The 25,201-nt window shown below is 35.9% G+C and overlaps 3 protein-coding genes across 3 annotated transcripts; 2 read left to right on the top strand and 1 right to left on the bottom strand.

Annotated features, from left to right (window-relative positions):
• Positions 1-65: 65 nt before the first annotated feature.
• On the top strand, positions 66-2,844 carry ppp1r15a (protein phosphatase 1, regulatory subunit 15A). The gene is made up of 3 exons (XM_026268308.1): positions 66-266; positions 928-1,678; positions 2,331-2,844. The coding sequence occupies exons 2-3, from the start codon at positions 941-943 to the stop codon at positions 2,544-2,546; spliced, it is 954 nt and encodes a 317-aa protein (XP_026124093.1). The 5' UTR covers positions 66-266; positions 928-940; the 3' UTR covers positions 2,547-2,844.
• Positions 2,845-3,671: 827 nt separating this feature from the next.
• acer2 (alkaline ceramidase 2) lies at positions 3,672-18,423 on the bottom strand. Its single transcript, XM_026268307.1, has 6 exons — positions 18,119-18,423; positions 17,867-17,981; positions 11,086-11,227; positions 9,892-10,029; positions 6,061-6,198; positions 3,672-5,925 (listed from the first exon to the last, which is right to left on the bottom strand). Exons 1-6 carry the CDS (start codon positions 18,221-18,223, stop codon positions 5,739-5,741), a joined length of 825 nt encoding a protein of 274 aa, XP_026124092.1. The 5' UTR covers positions 18,224-18,423; the 3' UTR covers positions 3,672-5,738.
• A 1,318-nt stretch (positions 18,424-19,741) lies between these two features.
• tyms (thymidylate synthetase) lies at positions 19,742-24,063 on the top strand. The gene is made up of 7 exons (XM_026268306.1): positions 19,742-20,060; positions 20,929-21,002; positions 21,865-22,039; positions 22,175-22,276; positions 23,117-23,292; positions 23,430-23,501; positions 23,896-24,063. The coding sequence occupies exons 1-7, from the start codon at positions 19,850-19,852 to the stop codon at positions 24,031-24,033; spliced, it is 948 nt and encodes a 315-aa protein (XP_026124091.1). The 5' UTR covers positions 19,742-19,849; the 3' UTR covers positions 24,034-24,063.
• The last annotated feature ends 1,138 nt before the right edge of the window (positions 24,064-25,201 follow it).

Below are 25,201 nucleotides of genomic sequence, written 5' to 3'. Positions count from 1 at the left end.
GCCCACGCATTGTAACGTCATCGCATCCTATATAAGCACTCGCCGTCACTCACAACGACATTTCTATTTACGACACAGAAGAATGATATACGAGAAACACGAGCCCAGCGCGACATGTTGATGAGCAAAACGATTATGGAGTATATTTTCGGACTGAAGTCGTCTTATTTCTCAAACAGCGTTGTTTTTGAGTACGTTAGCATCATTGAAAAACCAAACCTTCACTGGAGCGACTGCCAAGCGACAGGCTGAGCAAACTCTCGAAGGTAAGAGTGTAAAATCGAGATATATTGAACAATTGAATATGTGTATAGGACGTCGAAGTAATTCTTTAAGTAATTCTTTAAGTTTAGTGGTTACGCTGATTAATTTGTCCAAAAATCCTAATTTGAATACAGTAAACATGGTAATACCATGGTAACCGCGGGTGTTTGTGTTGCTAGTAAACAGAGTAATGCTCGTCACATTGTTATGTGTCACAGTCATAAAACAGCTCATAGTCCGTGAGAAGTTACTTTGGAAAATGTAGCTAACACTTTACTTTTTTTTTTGTCTTTGTTACACAAGTTACATGTCATTACTATTATTACTATTATACTTACAATACGATTATACATAATTACATGCAAGTAACCCTAAACCAATAATTAAAAATAAGGGAGTGGAATAAAATAAAATTAAGAAAGTCGCCTTTAAAGTTACCCAAATGAAGTTCTTAGCAATGCATATTACTAATCAAAAATTAAGTTTTGATATAGTTATGGTAGCCAATTGGTAAAGAATATATCCTACTGTTGTTGTTGACTGTATTGTTGTCTGTTGCTACAAATATACCTGAGCTACTTATGACTTGTTTTGTGGTCTAAGGTCACATATAATCTAAAATACATGTATTTTAACGTCATTTTTTTATTTGTTTTTTAACAGATTGAGTGTGATTATGGCACCATTCACCATTTCTCCACATCATCCACTGCTGTATGATTGCGGTTTACCTCAGAAAGGTCTGTCGATGCAGTCCAAGATGAGTCCTGAGCTCTCGTCCGGTTCACCTGGAGATCCTCGTGGCAGAACGTCCATCGTGAAGATCAGGCTCTGTATGTGGCAGCTCGTCCAGAGAGTCGTGGACTTCTGCACCGGTGTGACACAGCTCCTCCGCTCCAAGATGAAGTTTTTCTGCATTTGTGTGGGGAAAACCATGACCATGAGCGGCGAGATGAAGAAGAGCGGCGCCGAGGTCTCGGAGAGGCCTGGAGGCGAGATCAGCGAAGGAGCTTCGGAGAGGAGGGATCCGGAGATGAAAGTCTTTCTGGAGTCTGATGATGATGAGCGGGAATCATCAGCGATTGACTCGGAGGAAGAGGAAGATGATGAAGCCAGGCTCTCTGAATGGGAGTCTGATGAAGAAACCGAGGAGGAGGACTCTGAGACGGAGGAGGAGGACGACTCTGAATGGTCAGATGATGATGATGATGATGAAGGAGACTCTGCAGAGAGTCGTGAGCTTTGGGAATCGTTTCTCAACAGCGGTGACCCCTACAACCCTCTGAGTTTCTGCTCGTCCATCAGCTCCAGAACAAACACCAAGCAAAAGCAGCAAACTCTCGCTCCAGCAGCGATGAGATCAGAGGAGAGCGAGCCAAATCCACAGACAAACTCAAAGGAGGGCCGCAAGAAGGTACACACATTTCCTTTCATATTATATTTTATATATCAGTGGTGTCAAATGATTAATCGCAATTTTGGATGTGATAAATCGTTTGACAGCACATTTTCATTAAATTATGACGTTATCATATTATATATTATCATTTAGATTTGTATTTTAGCGTAAGTATTAGTCATTTTATTAGTCTTTTTTTTTTTTTTTTTTTTTTTTTTTTTTTTTTAAAGTCCTTCAGTTTTTCAGGGCTATATTTCTAATTTGTAAAATATATAAATATTTTATTACAGCTCTATTTCAATTAAAGGTAAACAATTTTAATCGTTAGGTGAACAATAAAACTAAAGAAACAAAATTGTAGATGTATAGAGAAGACAAACCGAATTGAATTTAAAAAAGTTTTTGGTATTGTGAGTTATAATCCTTTACACAAAAAAAAGAAAGAAAGCTTTTGGCAAAAGTGATGCAAGATTGAGCAACAGGCCAGAAAGAAAAGGTTCATAAGACAAAGTCAGTGAATGTGTCAGGGTTTAGTCAGCAGATATAATCATCCTGGATGTCATGTGACTCAAGGTCAGGGTTTGAACAGAAACTCGTGTGTTGGTGTGTGTGTGTGTGTGTGCGCGCGCTCCCCTCTGATAACAGGCCTGTGTTTGTGTTCTGGCAGGTGTGTTTCAGTGATCAGGTGACGGTGCGCCCCCTGCTGGTGTGGAGTTTCGCGAGCAGGGCTGCGAGGGACGGCTCTTGCTGGATGCAGATGGCCAGAGACCGAGAGCGTTTCAGAAGAAGAGCGGAGAGCATCGAGACGCTCCTGAAGCCCTGCCTCACAGCTGAACACAGAGCCGCTGTCTGGGAGAGACTCCAGAGAAAAACATCCCCATAATGCATCATTCTCCAGCTTAATGTGTTATCATCATAACATCATAGCATTTCATCTAGATGTTCGTCTAGTTTTTGGTGCTTTTAGTTTTGAAAACAAGTTTGTTTATTTATTTTTTTTACTGTGTAATTTCTATTGTTACAATAACGTGGTTCACTTTATTTTTATTTTTATGTCTTTGTCTTACTGGGATTTAATTTTGTATTTTGCACATGTATTTTGTTGTACCACAACACACTGTAATTCTAAAACATTGCATATTTTATGGCAGCTGAAAAATATTAAACCTTTCTGAAATGTATGCTTAGTTTTAATATTTCAACGTTATTTTTCCTGATGCACTTCACCCAAAAATAATAATAATAAAAAAAAAAGCTAAACCTTTATCCATTCTCAGGTCATCCAAGATGTAGATGAGTTTGTTTCTTCATTAGATATGGAGAAATGTAGCATTGCATCACTTGCTCACCAATGGAAGTGAATGGGTGCCGTCAGAATGAGAGTCCAAACAGCTGATACAAACATCACAATAATCCACAAACAATCCACACCACTCCAGTCAGTCATTAAGATGTTTTAACCTTTAAACTGCTGCTTCTGGCAGATTTCTCTCCTGATTCAGACTTCTTCACTGGAGAAAGCTTTATTATGGATAGAAGACTCTTATCTGAAATTAAAAAAAGCCTTAATGATGGATTTATTCCTTACAAACAAGCAGCTTTTGATTCGATTGGTGTGGATTATTGTGATGTTTTTATCAGCTGTCTGGACTCTCATTCTGACGGCACGCATTCACTGCAGAGCATCCACTGGTGATGCAATGCTACATTTCTCCAAACTCATCTACATCTCGATGGCTGAGCACATTTTCAGCAATTTTTCATTTTTAAGTGAACTATTCCTTTAAATATTTTTTGCATGTAGACAAATAAATTGTATATGAACTTGACTTATTAGAAATAATGCTTAAATAGGCTGTTGTACAACCGGACAGGCTAGAAGATGTCTACTGCAAATATAAACACATTCCATGCAGCCGTTCACAACCACAGCATCAATACGTTCAGAAATGTTAGCAAGTGTTTTAGAAGGGTTAGGTGCTTAAGAAAGACATCATGCGCTGTTCAATCGTGTTAATTCGCAGCATGTTTTTATTAAATAAGGTGTAAAAATACAATCAAACTCATTCGGTTACAAAACCATTATTTAGTGGTAGTTATAAAATTATTAAAGAAGTCACAAAATAAATAGTCTTTGTATACTTGGTCCCTTTGTTGCATCTGGGTCCGGGGGACAGATGAACATCATTCACTATTTTTAATCAGTTTTTCCCTCATAGGTTAAAAATGTCATGTTTTACTATCCTCAATGTAGCAGAAACAAACACACACACACTTTCTCTCGCACACACACACACATGTTATAGCCATTGCATTGGCTTACAGTACACATTTTGCATTGCATGAGCAGAAAGTTACACAAGAATCACACTGCTTTAGAAAACTACAGCTCTGGACAAGTGGCGAAGCATTACGAAACTCAGCTGATGGTCAGTTTCTCTTTAAAACACTGATGCATTTTTGTGGCATCGGAAGAAAGCAGCATGAAAGTGTCATTAATGTACAAACCACAGCTGAATCTGTGTTTTTATTGCATACTATACATAAGGTTTTTGGTTCTTGCAATGACCAAAGGCAATTTGTTCTTTGACAAATGAAGATACAAACCGCAAAAAGCCTAAAGAACTAAACTAAGGAAGAAAAAGAGAAAGTGTTAGGCTTTATATCAACATTATTGTGTGATGACATTCAGAAAAGCAAGGACCAACTTTCTCTCTCAAGGGAGATTTCCTATACATTCAGTTCAGGAAACTATTGTCGTGCAGTGTTTTAAAATCAGTCAAATACACTGCATTGATTTCACAGTCGTGCAACACAGTCCAGTTTATGCTGCGTTAAATATAGACGTCATAACTCAGTATGGCTGGGGAAAAAACAACCTCAGTGTTTTCCCTGACACTGGAGATGATTGTGTGTCTTAAAAGTCATTTTTCCCACTTAAAATAAATCAATAGTACTTAAAATGATGTACCTTCACATGAGATCCTCCATATCAAAATTACTCAACGCATGCAATTAGTGAAAACATTTCCATTGTGTTCACACCAACAGGTGTCAGTGTAAAATTCAACACCTTTCTTATGTTAGCCAGAAATCACTTGGTGCAGCTTTTCATTTGAAATCCATACAGTGTTGGCAAAAAAAAGGCAACTTCATAGTACTACTGTGAAATACGATGCTTTGTGTTAACACACTCATCTGTGGCTGAGCTGCTTCATTACAGGAGCAGATTAAATGAACCTTTCCACAGTTTTAATGCACAAATAAACTAAATCCTCATATTTGATTTCAAGCTCAATTGCTGGTGTGAACGTGTATTTTAAAAGTGCCCCTCCTATTGTGTTTTTATATGTGGTAAGGTTTGGAAAGCTTTGAAATAAGTCTCTTATGCTCACCGAGTCTCTTATTCCTGATCAGATTTACAGAAAATATTATTACAATTTAATATAATTGTTCTCTACTATAATATATTATAAAATCTAATTTATTTCTGTGATGCAGCGTTGTATTTTCAGCATCATTACTGCAGTCTTCAGAGTCACATGATCTTCAGAAATCAGTATAATATGCAGATTTGCTGCTCAGTTAATTATAGGTTATTATTCAGGATTCTTTGATGAATAGAACAGCATGTATTATAAAAAAAAAGTTTAACGTAATAAAAGTCCTTAGTGTCATTTAATGCATCCTTGCTTACTAAAAGTATTTTTTTATTAATTACCCAAAAATGTAATGATATTTTTATATTAATGATATTTCACAATATTACTGTTTTACTGCATTTTTTATCAAAAGAATGCAGCTTTGGTGAGCAGAAGAGACTTCTTTCAAAAACATACAAATCTTTATAATTCCAAAACTTCTGACCGTAAGTGAAACCCTGTGTAACGTTAAACCATGAAATCACACGTCTTCCCCTCGAAAGTAAACTGAAAGCTGATTTTGTGATGAATAACACTGATTGACGTCATCCTTCCCCAAAGACAAAACCACACACAAAGGCAGGATTCTCCTTCGTGTGAAAGTCCATGACAAAGTGCACTGAAGAGTAGTCGGATACCTTAGTGAGCACCGCTCAAGTCACCTTCACAGAGGACTTCCTGTGCACACACAGAAGAGTGACGTATGGCACCCCGATGAAAGCCCATTTCTCGCTGGGCCAGAATTTGATGACGGGCCCCTGCTCCGGAGCCTCTGACGCCGCGTCGAAATACGCAAAACACACACATCCCAGATAAGACGCCAGACAGATGAGGATATGCCTGAACACACACACACACACACACACACACACACACACAGAGGGAACACGAAGAGAGGATAATATCACAGGAGTCACAAAAGCAATTAAAACCAATGTGTTCACTAGATGCTGTATGTTGAGTGCACTTGATTACCAGACACAGTGTAGATACGGGAAGTTGACAGATGACCACATCTCACAGAAAATACGATCACTGATCCAGCACATGAGCGCCAGAGTCCACCACAGACCCGAGAGCAGACCCAGCTTAAACACACGCAGGTTATCACACCTACACACACACAACTCATCAGGTGTCAATAAAATAAAATAAAAATATTTACTATATTAAATAATATATATTTGACTTGAAATAAAATAAAAACTGAACTGAAATAAAAGCTTAAGTTTCTATTAAGTTATTTAATTCCAGCGTATTGCCAAACCAACAATGCTCATCTTTATTTAGTTTAACTTCTCAATGCAGTTCTAATAACTACACAATAGATAACTAAATACATATGAGGACTACAACTGAAAATACAATTTTTAATAAAACACACAACAAAAGCACTAAAACTTTTAAATTATAATGAATACAGAAAATATAACAATAAAAAGATTCAAAATATTAAAAAAACTATCGGTTACTTTATAATTGAAATACTATGAAAATTTGTATTAATATTTTGAATCTTTGTTATATTTTCAATTTTCATTACAGCTAGAGTTTTAGTTGTTTTGTGTTTTATATATATATATATATATATATATATATATATATATATATATATATATAAACTAATAAAGATAATAAAAACACATAATAAAATTACTAATATTTAAATTTAAATAGAAAAGTTAAAATATAAAATAATTGAAAATTTCAAAACTGTAACTGTATACAGTATAATTAATACTTTTTTATTTATTTACATGTTATATAAAAATGTAAAATATTACTTGGAAAAACTTGAATAAGCAACAACAACAAAAACTTAAATTAGAAATGTTGACCACTAAATAAAATAAAAACAAATGTTTATATATATATATATATATATATATATATATATATATATATATATATATATATATATATATATATATATATAAACACACAACTAATAAAGATAAATAAAACACATAATACAATTACTAAAATTTTAATGTAAATAGAAAAATGAAAATATAAAAGCTAATTCAAAATATGAATACTGTAATTGTATACGGTATAAGTAATACTTAAATACTATTGATTAGTGCTCTAATGAAAACGCTTTTAAAATATACTCTACAATAAAAATGTTAAATCATTTGAGTGATGAAAACAATGATGTAGGGCTTGCACAGGAGGAAGAGAGAGAGAGAGAGAGAGAGACAGGAAGTGAAACACTACAGGAAGTGCAAACTGTTACTCCGACAAACTGAGAACGAAAAAGCCTTGTTTTGCTCTAAAAGTGTTTGTAATTTCTCAGTTCTTCTTAAACAGAATACTTACTATGGAAATAATATACATTAAACATGCGACTGCACTAAATTGCAATTAAATCTTAATGTTTTATAGTTTAATTGTACATTAATTGTAATTCACTGAGCTTAAGAGTGTTTCTGGGACTTAAGTACATCTCTGTTATTTCAAAATGTTCTTCTATTGTCTTTTTTTAAATATGGGTAAGTGCTGCTGAATGTACTGACAAGCATTTATGATTAAGTAAAATATACTTTAAAGCCACTTGTATTGAAACTTAACTTGTTACAAATTTTACTGCATGAAAACCTCCTGTTGTGTGTTGTATCTTGACATTAATAACACAATCTTAAACACAGTAGACATTCATATATACAAGTGCTTCTCAATAAATTAGAATGTCGAGGAAAAGTTTCACAATTTGAGTTGAATTCCAGAAATAAATGAACATTCAAATTTATTGAGATGCACCTGTATGTCAAAGACAATTTCCCACCTGTATATATAAATAGGTATATTTGTAGCAAAAGCCAAAAAAACATTGTATGGGTCAAAATTATAATTTTTTCTCTTATGCCAAAATCATTAGGATATTAAGTAAAGTTCATGTTCCATGAAGATATTTTGTAAATTTCCTACTGTAAATATATCAAAATGTAATTTGCATTGCTAAAAACTTCATTTGGACAACTTTAAAGATGATTTTCTCAGTTTTTTTTTTGCATCCTCAGATTCCAGATTTTCAAACAGTTGTATCTCCAACAAATATTGTACAATCCTACCACACCATACATCAGTTGAAATATTATTTATTCAGCTTTCAGATGATATATGAATCTACATTTTTTTTTTTATTTACCCCTATGCCTGGCTTTGTGGTCCAGGGTCAAGTATATGCACACACACACACACACACCGTTTCACTTCCTGTAAACAGATAAGTTGAACTTTGTGCTCCGTGTTGTTAGTCACACTGTGATCCACGGCAAATAATCAAACAACAAACTCAAACTACACACACACATGGTTTGCTGTGAGATAACTGGACTGAACGCAGAGAGATACACTATCATGAACATCACAGAAGCACATCTTGCTTTCAGGAAGCCATTGATAAGCCTGCTTGGTTCGACTTAAAACTACCTACAAGGGTTTCTTGAGAGAATGACTCATCTGTGTGGCTAGAATCGTTGCTTAATTCACAATAAATAGATCATGATTCACAAATAAATGTGAAGAGGTTAACACAAATGAAACATTTTGACAAATAAATGGAATGAAATCCATACAACTTGGCATGGCATTCATTTGTGAATCACATTTTGAAACATTTATTTGTGGATCATAATCTATTTATTTGAAATTAAGCAACAATTCTTTATCCATCAGTAAATGCCATAAGTTTAACTGACAGTTTGAAAATATGTACTTCCTGTACACAAACTTATATTTAGATAATGCAATAAAAAAATTATTAAAAGGCCTCTTAGGTGACGCTTTCATGACTGTTTCTTAACAGACTTCAGTACACTTTAAGTGCACTTTGTAATAATGTCAAATACAATTTTAGGCTGCACTGTATTTTAAGGTGTTCTTGTTACAGTGTAATTATACATTAAAGTACGGAGTAATATTAATTAACTACATGTACTTACTAGGGTTAGTGTTTGGCTTAGGGTTATTTGTAATTCATTGTTATTATAATAGTAAGTAGAAAAAGAACACCATAAAATAATGTGTTACCAAATTTCACTTTACATTTAAGTTCATTTGAATAATTTTATCTTAATAATATTTCGTAACACTTTTAAAGAAGTGCATTTACGTATATTAACAAACTAAAGCACATCAAGTATTTCATTATAATTTTAACTGTAGTGTGTTTTTGACTGTAGTGTGTTCTTTAATTTTTTAACATTACAAATGTGTACTTACAAAATAATTATATACACACACAAACACACACACACACACACACACACACGACATACTATTAAAGTAGTTTTTAGTTCACCACAAATGCATGTCAGTGCATTCAGCCGCATTTTAACCTTATTTCAAAGACAGTTACATATTAAATCCTACTTAAATGGGTCGGAAATCACTCTAATGTTCTGCTAATTGCATGTAACATAAACTTAATCTATACTTCATTTCATTGAACTGTATTTAAGTGTCTGAAGACATTACATTCAGTTTGCACTTGAGTATATTCTTTTAAAGCATATTATTTCCATAATAAGCACTCTTTTTAAAATACACCTCTCTTCATCAAGCCACTGGAATTAAAGTTAACTTTAGGCACAGCTTGTTTTACTTAGCTCTACTTCATAGGATTTCCTATCCATTACATTAAATTTAAATGACAGAAACAAGGCCATATAGAGAGAGAGACATCTATATAGCGTGAGCTGTCACAGTGATTTCAGTCGAACACAGTCAGGAATGAATACGTAATGCGATAACATGGAAAGCACTAGAGGACTGAAGTGCATGTGTTTGTACAGCTCTGACCTCTTCAGCTCCGTGATGAGGAGAGCGGTGCACGGGATGCCCAGCGTCATGAGAGAGATGGAGTTTATCGCTGGCTTGATGAAGGCCAGACACGTGGTGATCCCTGAGAGGACGCCGATGACCATTTTGAACCTCGATCTAGTCAAACACAAACACAAATCCAACATTGGTTTAACCACTGCACCAGTGGAAAATTCCAGTTTTATATACTGATAGAAACAAAAGTCTCATCTTTCAAATTCTGTCCATCTTATCAGGAAATTCGGACAATAAATGCATAGTGTGTAAAAAAAAAAAGTAGCCTCAATTCTGACTGTGGAAGCATGCCTTCCACTTTACTACTAGTTTTAACGTGAAATAAACATGAATGAACATCTCGTGCATCATGTAATCTGTTTAAACCGTGGAGAGACGTAAATAAAACAGCTAGCAAACAAAATATCATGTGGCAATTTATTTACCTCTGACAAGTCATCAGTGTCTATACAGCTCGTAATTTGCTAGAGGAATGAAGAGCATTTCTCAAAATATTAGACTTATATACTCATTATATTTTACTTTATCTCTTAGTGATGCCTTCGCCTAATTATTTAACACGTTTAAATAAATCTGTTATGAAAGCCACTGTGTAAATGAATATATATTTCAACAACAAATATAATTTAAGTTAATTAAAAAACTGCATTATGTGCAATTTATATGTTTGGAGATATATATATATATTAAGTTTGGGCTCTGTTATTAACTGTAACCTTATAGTGATGTAAAAGGTCTCCCTGTAGTTTAGAGAAGAAGTGAAGGAAAAGTTTTGAGAAAGTTTTGTTTACCTTCCTTAGATACTCAAGTATGGCTCAGAGTTTGTATTTTTACTGATTTATCATTTGTGGATCCTCATCATGTTTGAGAATCGTGTGCTGAGGAATATGTGCATCTCTTCACAACTTCTGGATTTAAAACCTTTGTCTACCAGCATAAATGTTTGCCTTCACTTTTAAGAGACAGATACTATCCCTATTATGCTTTGAATATAAACAAAGCTGATAAATGCAAAATAATCTTTAGTTGATCTGACAGATATTTTAAAACTCAGTAGAGTGACTTTTAATCATTAGATGAACTTTTTAAGTTGTCGTTTGCTAGTTGAGTTGAGTTAAGTTGAGTGTTTTTTTCTCCAGTGTGGATCTGCGAGCTCACCTGTCTCTGCGGAACATCTTGGGCAGGTATCTCTTGGGGAACCACATGCCGATGGCACACATGAGCACCCACAGTATGGCCAGCTCGTCCAGCATCTGCCCCAGGAAGCTCAGCGTCGCATGGAAGTAAGTGGAGCCGATACCTGAAGAAGAACACAGCATTATTACAGCAATCACACACAGAAGTCTGCATGGTTTGAAGCCTGCATGATTCATTTGGGTCACATTAATATGCATTTGGTACATAAGAAAAACACTAAAGAGACAAAAAAAAATTATATATATATATATATATATATATATATATATATATATATATATATATATTAAAAATGTTATCGCAAATAATTACATTATTGTAATTTAGTTATTATAATAATAATTATAATTTATTATTATACATACATAATCGCATTGTTAAACACAAAACTAATAATGCATTCAAAAGTAGTGTATTGTGCACTTTTTTCATTTAAAAGTATAGGAACAAAAGTGTAATAACATTTGGTTTGCCAAAACTTTAATCGGATAAGAACCTTTTAACAGCAGTATTCCTTACACAGTAAGCAGGTAAAATACAGGCGCTGGTCATATAATTAGAATATCATCAAAAAGTAGATTTCACTAATTCCATTCAAAAAGTGAAACTTGTATATTATATTCATTCATTATTTCAAATGTTTATTTCTTTTAATTTTTAAGATTATAACTGACAACTAAGGAAAATCCTTAAAATTAGAAAATAACTTAAGACCAATTCAAAGAAAGGATTTTTAGAAATCTTGGCCAACTAAAAAGTATGAAAATGAAAAGTACATGTACATGTACATGTACAGCACTCAATACTTAGTTGAGACTCCTTTTGCCTGAATTACTGCATCAATGCGGCGTGGCATGGAGTCGATCAGTCTGTGGCACTGCTCAGGTGTTATGAGAGCCCAGGTTGCTCTGATAGTGGCCTTCAGCTCTTCTGCATTCTTGGGTCTGGCATATCACATCTTCCTCTTCACAATACCCCATTGATTTTCTATAGGGTTAAGGTCAGGCGAGTTTGCTGGCCAATTAAGAACAGGGATACCATGGTCCTTAAACCAGGTACTGGTAGCTTTGGCACTGTGTACAGGTCCCAAGTCCTGTTGGAAAATGAAATCTGCTTCTCCATAAAGTTGGTCAGCAGCAGGAAGCATGAAGAATAGAATAGTATAAAAAAAAATAAAAAAAAACATACGCTCAAACCTCAGCCCTCCTTCCTCTTACACTATCGTTCAGTAGCCTTACGACCACTCAGCAGCAGTCCAGTCCTTTTTGAAGCGAGACGCTGTCTGTTGTTCAACAGTGGCTTGACAAGGAATGCGAAGCTGAAACCCATGTCTTGCATACGTCTGTGTGTAGTGGTTATTGAATCACTGACCCCAGCTGCAGTCCACTCTTTGTGAATCTCCCCCACATTTTTGAATGTTTTTTGTTTCACAATTCTCTCCAGGGTGTGTTATCCCTATTGCTTGTACATTTTTTTTCCTACCACATCTTTTCCTTCCCTTCGCCTCTCTATTAATGTGCTTGGACACAGAGCTCTGTGAACAGCCAGCCTCTTTTGCAGTGACCTTTTGTGTTTTGCCCTACTTGTGCAAGGTGTCAATGGTCATCTTTTGGACAACTGTCAAGTCAGCAGTCTTCCCCCATGATGGTGTAGCCTACAGAACTAGACTGAGAGACCATTTAAAGGCCTGTGCAGGTGTTTTGAGTTAATTACTGTAGCTGATTAGAGTGTGGCACCAGGTGTCTTCAATATTGAACCTTTTCACAATATTCTAATTTTCTGAGATACTGAATTTGGGATTTTCCTTAGTTGTCAGTTGTCAGCTTATTGCTCTGTCGTCCTGCTCGGTTCCGGTGGCTAGAAGCTTGAACGCTGCTCGGTCGACCTGTTCAAGTCCATGCTTCGCTTGGGACACCAGCATTCTTCACAGATGCACATTTGAGTTTATTTGTCTTCTATGTTACACTCAACACTTGCGCTCATATACATCATACATCCATGCATTTGCCCTACATTACTGATATTGACATTCACACACCCCATATTTGGGTTTTGTTGTTTAAACTTGTGTTATAATAGAATATACAAGTTTCACTTTTTGAACGGAATTAGTGAAATAAATCAACTTTTTGATGATATTCTAATTATATGACCAGCACCTGTATTTTTATAAATGCTTGTGTGGTTTCCTGAAGACCGTGCACTCATACACAGTTGCAGCACACACACATAATAATGCCAAGTTCACATTACACACACAAGTTCACACAGCACACACGGTTGTGCTCTGGCATTTAGGAGTGGTGCGTCGGCAGCAGGACAAAGATAGTTTCCACACCAAGTCTATTTTTTGCTGCGCTGCACGCATTGAATTAAAGTAACAGCACATTGTTTGCAGTAAATATGATCATGCACTGACACAAAAATGTAGTAATGACACCATAAATGCATATAACTAATAGAGCCCGACCGATATGGATTTTTGGGGGCCGATGCCGATATTAACTCGAAAAGAGCCGATTTATAAGCCGATATTTTGATTTTGAAAATAAACTGGATATTAGACCCATTTCCTATAAGCTGCACTTACATAACATTCAATGGCAAAATATCTGCCTGTTCTATGTATGTGGGCTGTATAAACCATTTTCCAGAAGGGATTTATGTAAAAAAAAGCCTTAGATTACGGTCTCAATCACTAAACAATTGCACATCAAAAGTATATATTTTTTAACGATCAAAAAACAGTCTGATTTTAAACATTTAACACTTTTACTTTCTTCCAGTTGAAGCTGATTTTAACAGTCTGTGTGTGTACTGTAAATAAATTATAATACTAAAGTTAAAGTTAAAGTATTTGCAGAAGTAGTCCCACACTTTTGCTGCTACATCATTCACCTTTTTCAGCCATCTGTAGGGCAGAAAGAGAGACATAGAAAGAATAAGCATGTGTATTAATAATATCACCATGTATCATTACTCGTCATCATTAGAATTATAATAATAATAAACAGGGATCTCCTACATAGGCAAAAATGAGAAATATATATATTTTTTTTTATTTGTCAAGCAATAGGTATTAACCTCCTTATATTTAACAATATTATTTCAACATTTTCCTGTTATGTCTGTAAAGCTGCTTTGAAACAATATGTAAGAAAAAAAAAAGAAAAGAAAAAAGCGCTTGTTCAGCTCACATTTATTTACATGTCCCCTCTGATTTAATCATTTCTGACGCACCTACTGTAGTTACTGTAACTACACTATATTTGCTCTCACAGACACATTCACAACGGACCCGTATATCTTCTCCTCTTCTCTTTGTGCAGTCTGAATCAAAATGGTTAACGTTAGTGCCATGAACACACCGCTGTCAATTTTGAGAAGAACCACCTTCAAACAAGTTAATAGCAAGCATTTAAGGGGCCTGCTAAAAAGGAAGCTATATTAGCGTTAGAGTAACGTAACCAGCCTGAATTCACCAAATTGTTCCCTGGGCCTGAGGGTAGCCTCTTCTTCCTTGCTTCTCTCTTAATTCTCATCAGCAGGACTAGCGCTATCGCTCGCTTCTTACAACGGGACAGATACATGTTTGCTGCTGACCGAAAAGAGGAACAACAGACTATGAAAGAGCTCCCGCTAAAAGTTTTTAAAACTCCGCCTACGCCATAGCGCAGAGCAGGGCAAATCGCGTTGTATCTGAAGGGCAACGCTAAACCCAGCGGCCAAGCGCTGTGCATACCGCGTCCTGTGTGAAAGGCCCATTACGCGGTCATTATGTGGGAAACACGCCGCAATAGAATAAGCACTAAACGCTAACTTTATAGTTCGACCTCTTATTAACGTTCGCGCTCTTCCACTGATAAACATGGTATTAGCTTTGTGGCTAATCTAATATAGCAATGCATTAGCGGCTGTAAGTGATGTTACAGAATATTTAGAAGTGATAATGATAGGACCGTTAACTAGAACTACCACACCGTTTTTATATACAGTGTATGAACTAAATCTACAATCATTTCACATGACGAACGACAGACTCACCTGGGTGGCTTGGCTGATCGCTTTCTTCTTTGTGGATTTCTGGCGCTGTTGCAACTCTGGAGCTGCAGACCGCCCTCTGGTGGGCAAACTATGCAACACTCATAACATGAGTGAAGAATATGAGACTGTTTCTCATGTTTCATCGGCCGTTATAAACGCCGATGCCGATTTAAATGCAATTAGCTCATATCGGCCGATAATATCGGCCGGCCGATATATCGGTCGGGCTCTAATAACTAAACTCTACTGTGTTTCACAGCCAACCTAGAGGATATGTTTTATTTTGTAAAAAGTTCTTTAAAATTTTAAATGTACATGCAAAAGTAAAAAGCATTGTATAATTGATGAAAGATTGTATTACTGTACTGTGTAAACAAAGAATCACAATGTTGAAAGAGCATTTTAATTAACAATTTTTGGATTTAAAATAGAAATAATGGATAAATGTTGTGTTTGTGGTAAACAGCCACAGATCAGGAGCAGACTCCTGCTGCTTCGCTATCACACATGAACTACAAACACACTGCAAACAGAGTGTGTGTGTGTGTGTGTGTGTGTGTGTGTGTGAGTGTGTGTGTGTGTGTGTGTGTGTGTGTGTGTGAACCTCACATACAGCTCACGAAATCAGGCTTGTGCTGTGGAAGCTATTTTTCAACAATCACACGACTGTAAAAACAGTGCATGATCACCATTTTGTATAAGGCAACAAACCACTGAGTATTATGCTTCAGCACATTTGTGGCATGAGTCACGAACATAAATAATAACTTCACTATCTAATAATAGCTTTACTATCACGACTGGATGACAGGAGCGTGATAAACCAGGAGGAAAACACAGACTTCAGTTCAGCACAGACAAGACCCACTCACAATTTATTCTGAAATATATTCTTAGAAGTTTTTATTTCTTGTGCCAATATCTGAGCCCCCATTTATTCAATAGCAAACACTATTTTGCTAATTAGATCTCATTTTAAAGGGATAGTTCACCCATTTTTCGATGAACTAACCCTTTAACTCTTCAAAGAGTTCCTTAAACATGCTTCCGTGTAAACTCTGAAAATCCCACCTGGATTAATTAAGTCAGCAGCTTCCTTCAGAGCAGAAAAACTCTGGAGACATTTGTGCTGAGCTGGCTGCTTTCCCATGCTGCTTTAAATACACCAGCCGTTTTTGGGGTAGAAGTCACAGTTTTGCACAGACCAGTTTCACAAGCGATTGTCTTACCCTTCACTGTTAACGGAGGAGAAGGAAGCAACATGCCCCAAATTGTATGTAGAAAGAAAAAAGCTATATAAAAGATGTTTGTCAGAAAGCAGTGAAGGCAACACCAGCGTGAGAACCACAGCTCTGCTAAACCTAAAACTGAGAGGGACATAGATCTGCATTTGTTTAAACTATGTTAAGCTTTGTTCGTGAATGCACTTGGGTCATGTGAATATTAACACATCTCACGGATGAGTTAGTGAAGTGTGGTCTGTGCAGCCTTCTGTAAACTGAACCAAAGGATCCCATGAATGAAAGAAGCTCTTCACAATGTCCTTAAGCCAGGATTAATTTCTTTTTTAACCCTGAGTTAAGGTCGTTTTAACCCTGGGTCATGAAATGTTTCACATTTGTAATGTTGTGGTTATTCAGAGCAGAGCCGACTCAACGCCAGCTGCTCTGAATGATTGAAGGGCAGAGAGTGTTTCTGATTGGCTGCTCACTCCCTCGTTTGTTTTCCCACAAGCAGGTGTGCTTTCTCAGGACACTATACCTGTGAAACCTGCCAGGCCCTGGGGATATTTTATGCATGATTTTCCAAAATAAATAAACAAATTGTGCAGAGACAAGACAGAAAAAAAACAAACAAACAAAAAAAGTAGTAGTATCAACTAAAATCAGACATACACACACAGATAATATTAAATATATTTTATAATCTATTTTAAAAGTAATATATATGTGAAGTGTTTTATTGAGAATTTAGCTGTGTCAGAAAATATAGTATGTGGGCACAGAGAGACAAATAAATTTAATAATAACTGTCCTTATTACATGTGTCTAATAGACATGAAGAAGTTCTTTGAAAAGCATCTATGACATCTGAAACATGTCTAGTCTTCATGCTCTGTGACTATGGTTTCACTGATAATAAACATGCATTTGCAGAAAGCATCCATATTTGTCCATGCCCATGTTGATTAGATTATTAAAATCTTGAAAACTATTCATTTAAGGTTCATTTAGAACAGATAAAAATGCACGATGAAGTTGCGATTAATCATGAGTTAACTCATGACAATTATGCGATTAATCGCGATTAAATATTTTAATCGATTGCCAGCCCTAGTATATATAAATAAACACACACACACACATATATATATATGCACATTTATACGTATATGTATTTTTTTTTTCTCCAGTTGTTCTGTAATACTGAACACCAGAATGTTCTGATTGCATGCTTCTCATATTAAAGAGTTTCTCCCATCTAACACTAATTTATTTTCTCTGAGATCATGTTATTTCCTTCAGTAGCCCTTCCTGCTCGGCTCAGCTATTTCCTGAAGACCCCAAAAAGGAGAAAGAGTGGACTGCACAAAACTGCCAGCTGCTAACGGTGCTGAAAAACAAGAGCTCCGGCACCCAGAAGTCCCTGTGAGTCAGTCAAACTACATCTGAAGAGCAGAACAAGAGAAGAAACTCACCAACCACCACCAGCAGAGTCCAGATCAGATAGATGCCACTGTTGAAGTGCGTGGCGTACTGACGGAACAGACACATGAGGATCGGAGGCAGCACGAAGAACAGCACGTTGCTTATCTGAAAACAGACAGGAATCGTATTAGACGAATGCATGCGAGAAAAGCACAGCCTAAAGTTTACAGAGTTCAATCGCAGCCGCTCACGCGCGCGTGACACAATGTGACACTGCAGCTAAACAAAGAAGAGTGACGCACCGTGTTATAAAACTCCGCTATTCCGGGATAAATGAGATAATTCCCCTCACACCAGTCCACCTCCGAGCTGCCAGCCTGGAGATGATCCCACAGATGTGCGTCCATCTCTGAGCGCACTAAACGCGACTGAACATCGACAGCTTTGACGCACGCATGCGGTGACAGTTGGTTTTAATCAGTGGTGCATGTGTTATCTGGGCATGTCATCCTGCCATGCAGTCCGAGTCTAGCGTTAATCCAGCCGCTTTCTGCCCTTCACGAACTGTGTGCGGCGCTGGCAATGACAACACAGCAACATGTGATGCGCGCATGCGCAGAGCGGATCAGACAGCAGCCACTGTTTTGAATATTTACAGTCCTTCACATTACACTTATTGCCTATGTAAATGTTGCAATGGTAAAATATTGCACTAAATTAAAAGTTCAAATAAGTTACAATATTGATGTTGTAAAACTGGTAGCATTAATATAAAAAACTCTATATATGTTACAAAAAAGTAGATTCTTTTTTTTTTGTCTTTTATCTCAGTATTACTGTCAGTGTTTTATACGTTTTTTTTAATGCATAACAGTAACCCTAGAATATGATCAAACAGTTTAAAATAGCTGGACTATTATATATATATATATATATATATATATGTATGTATATAAATTGACTGCAGAAATATGTTCATTTATACACATTATCCCACAGGTCACAGTTATGACTTACCATAAAACACAATTTTGCACACACTTTTCCCAAAACAATTATGAAAAGGATTACTGAGGGATTATTTCAAAGAGTTACAAATGACAAATTATTTGGATATTTTCTTTTCTGGGAAAAATTTGGGATTCAACAGGCCTAAACTTTTTTTTTTTTTTTTTTTACTTTTACTAAATTATTATTTTCATTATTTTAAATAAGCCTTTTATTTCTCTTAATGTGTAGATTTAAACGTTACTGAACCAACATTTGTCTCATTGGTAGGATGTCTTTGTGGCGTCTAATTGCATAACTGACTGTAAATTAGTTTGTCAATATTTAGCTATATGCACAAATATGATTTGTTTTTTATTCTATGGAAAAAAATAACAAATGTCAAAACATTGATATTTTAGAAATACTAATATATGAAATATGCTGATATTTTACCACAGGCCCCTGATTAATAAACAAAACATCAGATTTTCTGCATGGATGAACTGTGTTGCAGTCATGTACAAAGTCTGGAGCTATAATATATATATATATATATATATATATATATAGAGAGAGAGAGAGAGAGAGAGAGAGAGAGAGAGAGAGAGAGAGAGAGAGAGAAAATAAACATGAAATGTATTATGGCACCATTTAAAAAGTTGAATATAATATTATTTTCTCTCACACACGACTATCATTGTGACCCTCTGGTGTACCAGGGATTTTTGGTGCCTCATTATCATCAAAATAATGAGTTATTATCAAAACTGGATGGAAAAGAGAAATTACAGTTCTTCTTTCTACTCAGTTTAATAATGTTATATGAAACAGGTCATATTGGGACATTATAAACACAGATGAATGAAGAGATGATTTTAGACTCTCCAGTATCGTAGGTGGCGGTATACAGCTGTTGTCTGCTGACTGTCTGTAACCCGCCAAAAAAACTGAGAGAAGAAGACGAACAGTTTCGCGGGAATAATAAACCGTGCATCTGTTTCAGACTTGAGTGTAGAATTAAATATAATCTCTATCAGAAGAAGATGTCCAGCACCGCGGAGGAACTGACCAATGGCCACGGCTCAGAGTCTGCGGACGCGCGCGGAGAGCAGCAGCACGTGTCTCTGTTCTGTGACGAGCGCGGGTATCTGAGTCTGGTCGAGTATGTCCTGCAGCGCGGCGCGAGCAGAGGAGACCGGACCGGGACCGGAGTCATCTCTGTGTTCGGGACACAGGCCAGATACAGCCTCAGAGGTCAGCTCCAGCAGCTATTCTGTCGCCAAATCTAACAACTTTCCACTCTACCCTAGCAACTTTTGTTTCTTCCGTCAGCACTTAGCAACAAATTCAACGTTAGCCATTATTAGTGACTCAAACTAAAAACAGCATGTATTTTTCCACTTAAATTACATAAAAAGAGTAAACCAAACATGTCTTCACATCACATTAATTAATATAGCTGCTTTTGCAATTGTTCCATTTAATTATAATAACCGAGTAATTGTTTATTTATCAAAGCTACGGTACACCGTTGACTTGCGATTGTTGATCAGTTTTTTTATTTTTATTTGTGCAGGTTTTTTCTTAATTCAGTTAACGTAACGTCACACATAGATAATGTGAAGAGGGAAACATTGCACGTCTCAAAGCATGCAAAACATAACAACAGCAACAACTAATATAATGTATTTATATTATTTTCAAACAAATCTAAATGATAAAAAGTAGTTATTTATTTATTTGCTGAGATTTGATGCATTGACGGTTTTGCGTCTTGGTGACGTCATCGCGCAACGACATCACATCCTCTTTTATCAACAACTCGAGCTTCCTTTAGCAACTTTCCCTGAAGATGAGTTGGATGGCATTGTGTTCATGGAAAAACGATAATAAGTCAAGTGTAAGCTTACAAGGAAACCAGATAACAACGCAAATGTGAATAAAAAGTCACTTCTGTTAGGTGTCCGAGTATAGAAACATTAACAATTGCAATGCAAGCGTGAATGACATTAGTACATTAGTAGATCATGTCTGTCTTAAAGGAAATAGTTCAACCACAACCACTTCTGTAGACTCTCATGTTGAAATGGGACTAATCTATAATTACAAATCTCTTTCACAGATCAGTTTCCTCTGCTGACCACCAAAAGGGTTTTCTGGAAAGGCATATTGGAGGAGCTGCTGTGGTTTATCAAGGTAGAAAAATACCCCACACTATTTGTGATATTTCTTTTCTTTTCTACCAGATGTTGCATGGGTCACACAAGACTGTCCCATGCATTTTTGTTTAAAGGTGCCTACTCTTAACATGATCTCTGCTTTCAGTCCTTGAAAACCAAAAAAGTGCTGCTTGAAAAGTCCTGGAATTTTTTATTTTTTTTTTTCATTTTCTGTGCAAAACCCTGTATTAACAAAAAATTGTGTAATAAAACATGTTGTTTGTTTGCTGGTTGTTATTGTATTTGTTATACTTGTATTTTTTTTAAATAGGTTTTTGCGATGAAAATAGCTTGAGATGCTGACATGGCATTACATAAAAATACACTACTACTGCTACTTTATGATATTTGTTATGTTTAGTATGTCCCCGACGTTACATTAATCCATGCATTTTTGTCTGTTTACATTACACTACTCACTTTATACACCAATATAACACTTTACATGCATGAACGCGCTTCATGTTTATATGGTTATATGCATATGCTCTTAAAATACCTTATTATTATTATTGGCTATTTACATGTAAACATTGTATATATTTCACCTTTATTTATATATTTATACACATGCATATCTATATATACACATACATATCTATACATGCAGGATTTATTGCACTCACACTTCTGTACATGCATCAGCAGTTGTAACTTTATAATATGTTTTTGTACTTATTCGTATGTCTCTGGCTGCTAGAGGATTTCCTCGTTGAGCGTGACTGTGTTTTCTGTCCACATGACAATAAACTCTTGATTGATAGATTTTCCAGAAGTTTTTATCCAGTGTGCGTTTTTACTGAATTAGTCTATTAAACTCACTTCTCCGTTGAGTTTAGGGTTCAACCAACGCCAGAGAGCTGTCGGAGAAGGGCGTGAGGATCTGGGATGCTAATGGCTCAAGGGAGTTTCTGGATAAGAGCGGCTTCACGCATCGAGAGGAAGGAGATCTGGGTCCCGTGTATGGCTTTCAGTGGAGGCACTTTGGAGCTGAATACAAAGACATGCACACTGGTAAGTGCCCTTCTTTACGTACAGCCAATGGACACGACACACGATGGCAGCGATGAGCATATGGTGTAGGTTTCCAACACTTCTCTTTTAATGCATGTACGGTGCGCTCATCTGTGGTGTCTTCTCTCCATGAAGATTACTCTGGGCAAGGTGTTGACCAGTTACAGAAAGTGATCGACACCATCCGGTCGAACCCAGAGGACCGGAGGATCATCATGTGTGCGTGGAACCCTAAAGGTCTCGACTGACTTCATGACCCTCCAACACTCTTACTTTAGTGCTATTTATTTATTATGATGATATTCATAAATGTTTTGGATTTCCTTTTATTCATTTATTTTAGTTTTCATTGTACGTTTTAGTAATTTTGTAAAGTGCTTTTGTCGTTTTGACAAGAGTTCAGATGTAAAGACTCTTAAGTGGCATTTGAAATTTTCTTCTAAAATTATTATTTTTTTTTTATCTGGCTTCTTTGTGTGAGTTCAGTGATTTCATTTTAATAGCAATTAATACGTTCTTTTTTTTTTAAGTCATATAACTGAACATAAACACAGGAGTCTGAGAAAAATGCTCATTTTAGAAAATAATCTGAAATGCCACTTAGAGACTTTTTCTTAAAATATTAATTATGTAGATTCATTTTTATTTAAATTTAAGTTTGTCATTTTTGTATTTAAACTTATTTTGTTTAGTTGCCTTCAAGTATTAAAATATATATTTTTCATTTTTAACAAATTAGTTTCCAAGGTTTCTTATTTTCACATTTATTTGTCTTTTAAGCTTAAGCTTTTCATCTAACATTTATATTTTTTAACTTTTTTTCAATTTCCAAATTTAATTCATTTTGTGTTCACTTTAAGCACAATAGCAACTTTAGCACTTCAAAAAGTAAAAAGTTTTAATGTAACATTTTACTTAAGCTGTATTTCATTGAACTAAAAACAAATTCTAAAAGTATATTTAAAGATTAAAAAGTGTGAAATACATTTAAAGTAGTTTTGGTCAGTAATAAACCAGATGCAGTCCAGTATCAGATCTCGGTGTTTTTCTGCATGCTGATGGATGTGTTGTTGGCAGACCTCCCTCTGATGGCGCTGCCCCCGTGCCATGCCTTGTGTCAGTTTTACGTGTCTGACGGTGAGTTATCGTGTCAGCTGTACCAGCGCTCTGGTGATATCGGTCTGGGTGTGCCCTTCAACATCGCCAGCTACGCCCTGCTCACCTACATGATCGCCCACATCACCGGACTCAAGGTGAACACATTTCACTGTCTGACCATTTAACCATTCAGTGTCTACAATCATGCTATTTTATTAAATTTTTTCATGGACTAAACAAACTTTGTACTCCTCTTTTATCGTGTTTTTTTTTTTATTTATTATTATTGTAGCCTGGGGATTTTGTGCATACATTAGGTGACGCCCACATCTACACCAATCACATTGAGGCGTTGAAGGAGCAGGTAGGTTGCTTAAATTAAACTATATGCATGATCCTACAGGTATTTCTGTAGGTGTTAAGGTCCTTGCACATTGCATCTGAAATTTTCGTTTGCGTTCTTACCGATTTTTTTCATATTCATCATTGTTTCCTATCAAAATGCTTGCTACAAATGTGAAAACGCAGAAGTTATGATGGGCGAAAGTTTCGGAGGCAGTGTGTAAACATGATCAACACAACATGAGGTCGTATTTATCTTTTAACAAGCAAAAACTTCAGACTAGAATTTCAGACTTGGTGTGCAAAGACCTTTTAGATTTAGACTTTTATCACCTTCACCCATAAATACTGTCCATGTTAAACTCCAGTGTAAATATGCAGAAAGTATGATTCTGACACTTGTCTTGTATCCACAGATTCGTCGAGAGCCACGTCCATTCCCCAAACTCAGGATCAAACGCAAAGTTGAACGAATTGATGATTTCCAGGCAGAGGATTTTGAGATCTATGACTATAATCCCCATCCTGCAATCAAAATGCAAATGGCTGTTTAGATCAAAATAAATCTACATTTATTAATGGGAGAAGTAGTCTCAATGTTTATAAACACAACATCTATTCTCAGTTATAATAACCAACCTAATGTTTAATTTGAAGTGGCTTAATATCAATCAACCATTTGTCTAATTCAAATGAGAAACCAGTATGATTTTTGGTACAAACAATAACTAGGGCAGCACTGAACTTTTGATGAGAGTGATTCTGATTTCAAGTCGCTTGAGTTTTTTCAATACCTCTACTTTGCTGCCCCCTTTTGGCTTTGACCAATGATCTAAAAGAGAACTGAAAGTATGTATTATATGAATGCAGCAGCTAAATATTTTTCAATGCCAGTACAATCCTTGACCGAATCATCGATCTATCTGAAATCAGTACAGCTGATCAGCTCTAAAGGATTCTAGGCAGTCTAAACATTGGCCACATTAAAAACTCACTTGAGTACATATACGGTACTTTCAAGATGTCTTGTAACCGCAAATGAACTGTTGAGATTACTGATAGAAGAAAAAGTGAAAACTATGACCTGACCAAGTACGTTGCCCAATTCGAACGGCGTTTTTACAACACAAATACCAGTAATGAATCATATTTCCAATCTTTGCACCAATTTGCACAGCCTTTTTCCAACTCCAAAATGTGGCTTAACTTAAGAGACGTGAATTAATGTGTCCATGACCTTAAGCCTAGATTATTGTAATGAATTACCGAGTAAACACCATGCAGGCTTGATTAAAAAGCTTCATGTGGTTAAAAATGCAGCAGCTGTGCCAAGAAACACTATCACACAATTTGATCATCTCTTGACTGGCTATCTGTCAGCTTTTAAAGCTTTGAATGGTGCATTTTTAATAGACAATCACAAAATTCCAGCCTTCAAAATCCACAAAAAGAGCCCAAAATATATTTTGTATTACGTACTTTGGAGTCAATATTATGGCCTTAATTTTAATTTAAAGTGGGCAACCAAAATACCAGAATCTTTGAATCCTGTCATTTAATGCATCATTTAACAGTGGCAGTGATACACATAGCCAATGTTGGACAGTAAATCAAACAGTTATATATAACCTTACAAATCATGCCAACTCAAAATTGCATGCAAATTTCTACACTATAGCGCTACATAAATGTGCTGTTCCTACTGTCAGGTCTGTAAATTTG

The sequence above is a fragment of the Carassius auratus genome, chromosome 7 (assembly GCF_003368295.1).
Source record: "Carassius auratus strain Wakin chromosome 7, ASM336829v1, whole genome shotgun sequence".
Lineage (NCBI taxonomy): Eukaryota > Metazoa > Chordata > Actinopteri > Cypriniformes > Cyprinidae > Carassius > Carassius auratus.
This window is presented reverse-complemented; position numbering and strand designations above follow the sequence as displayed.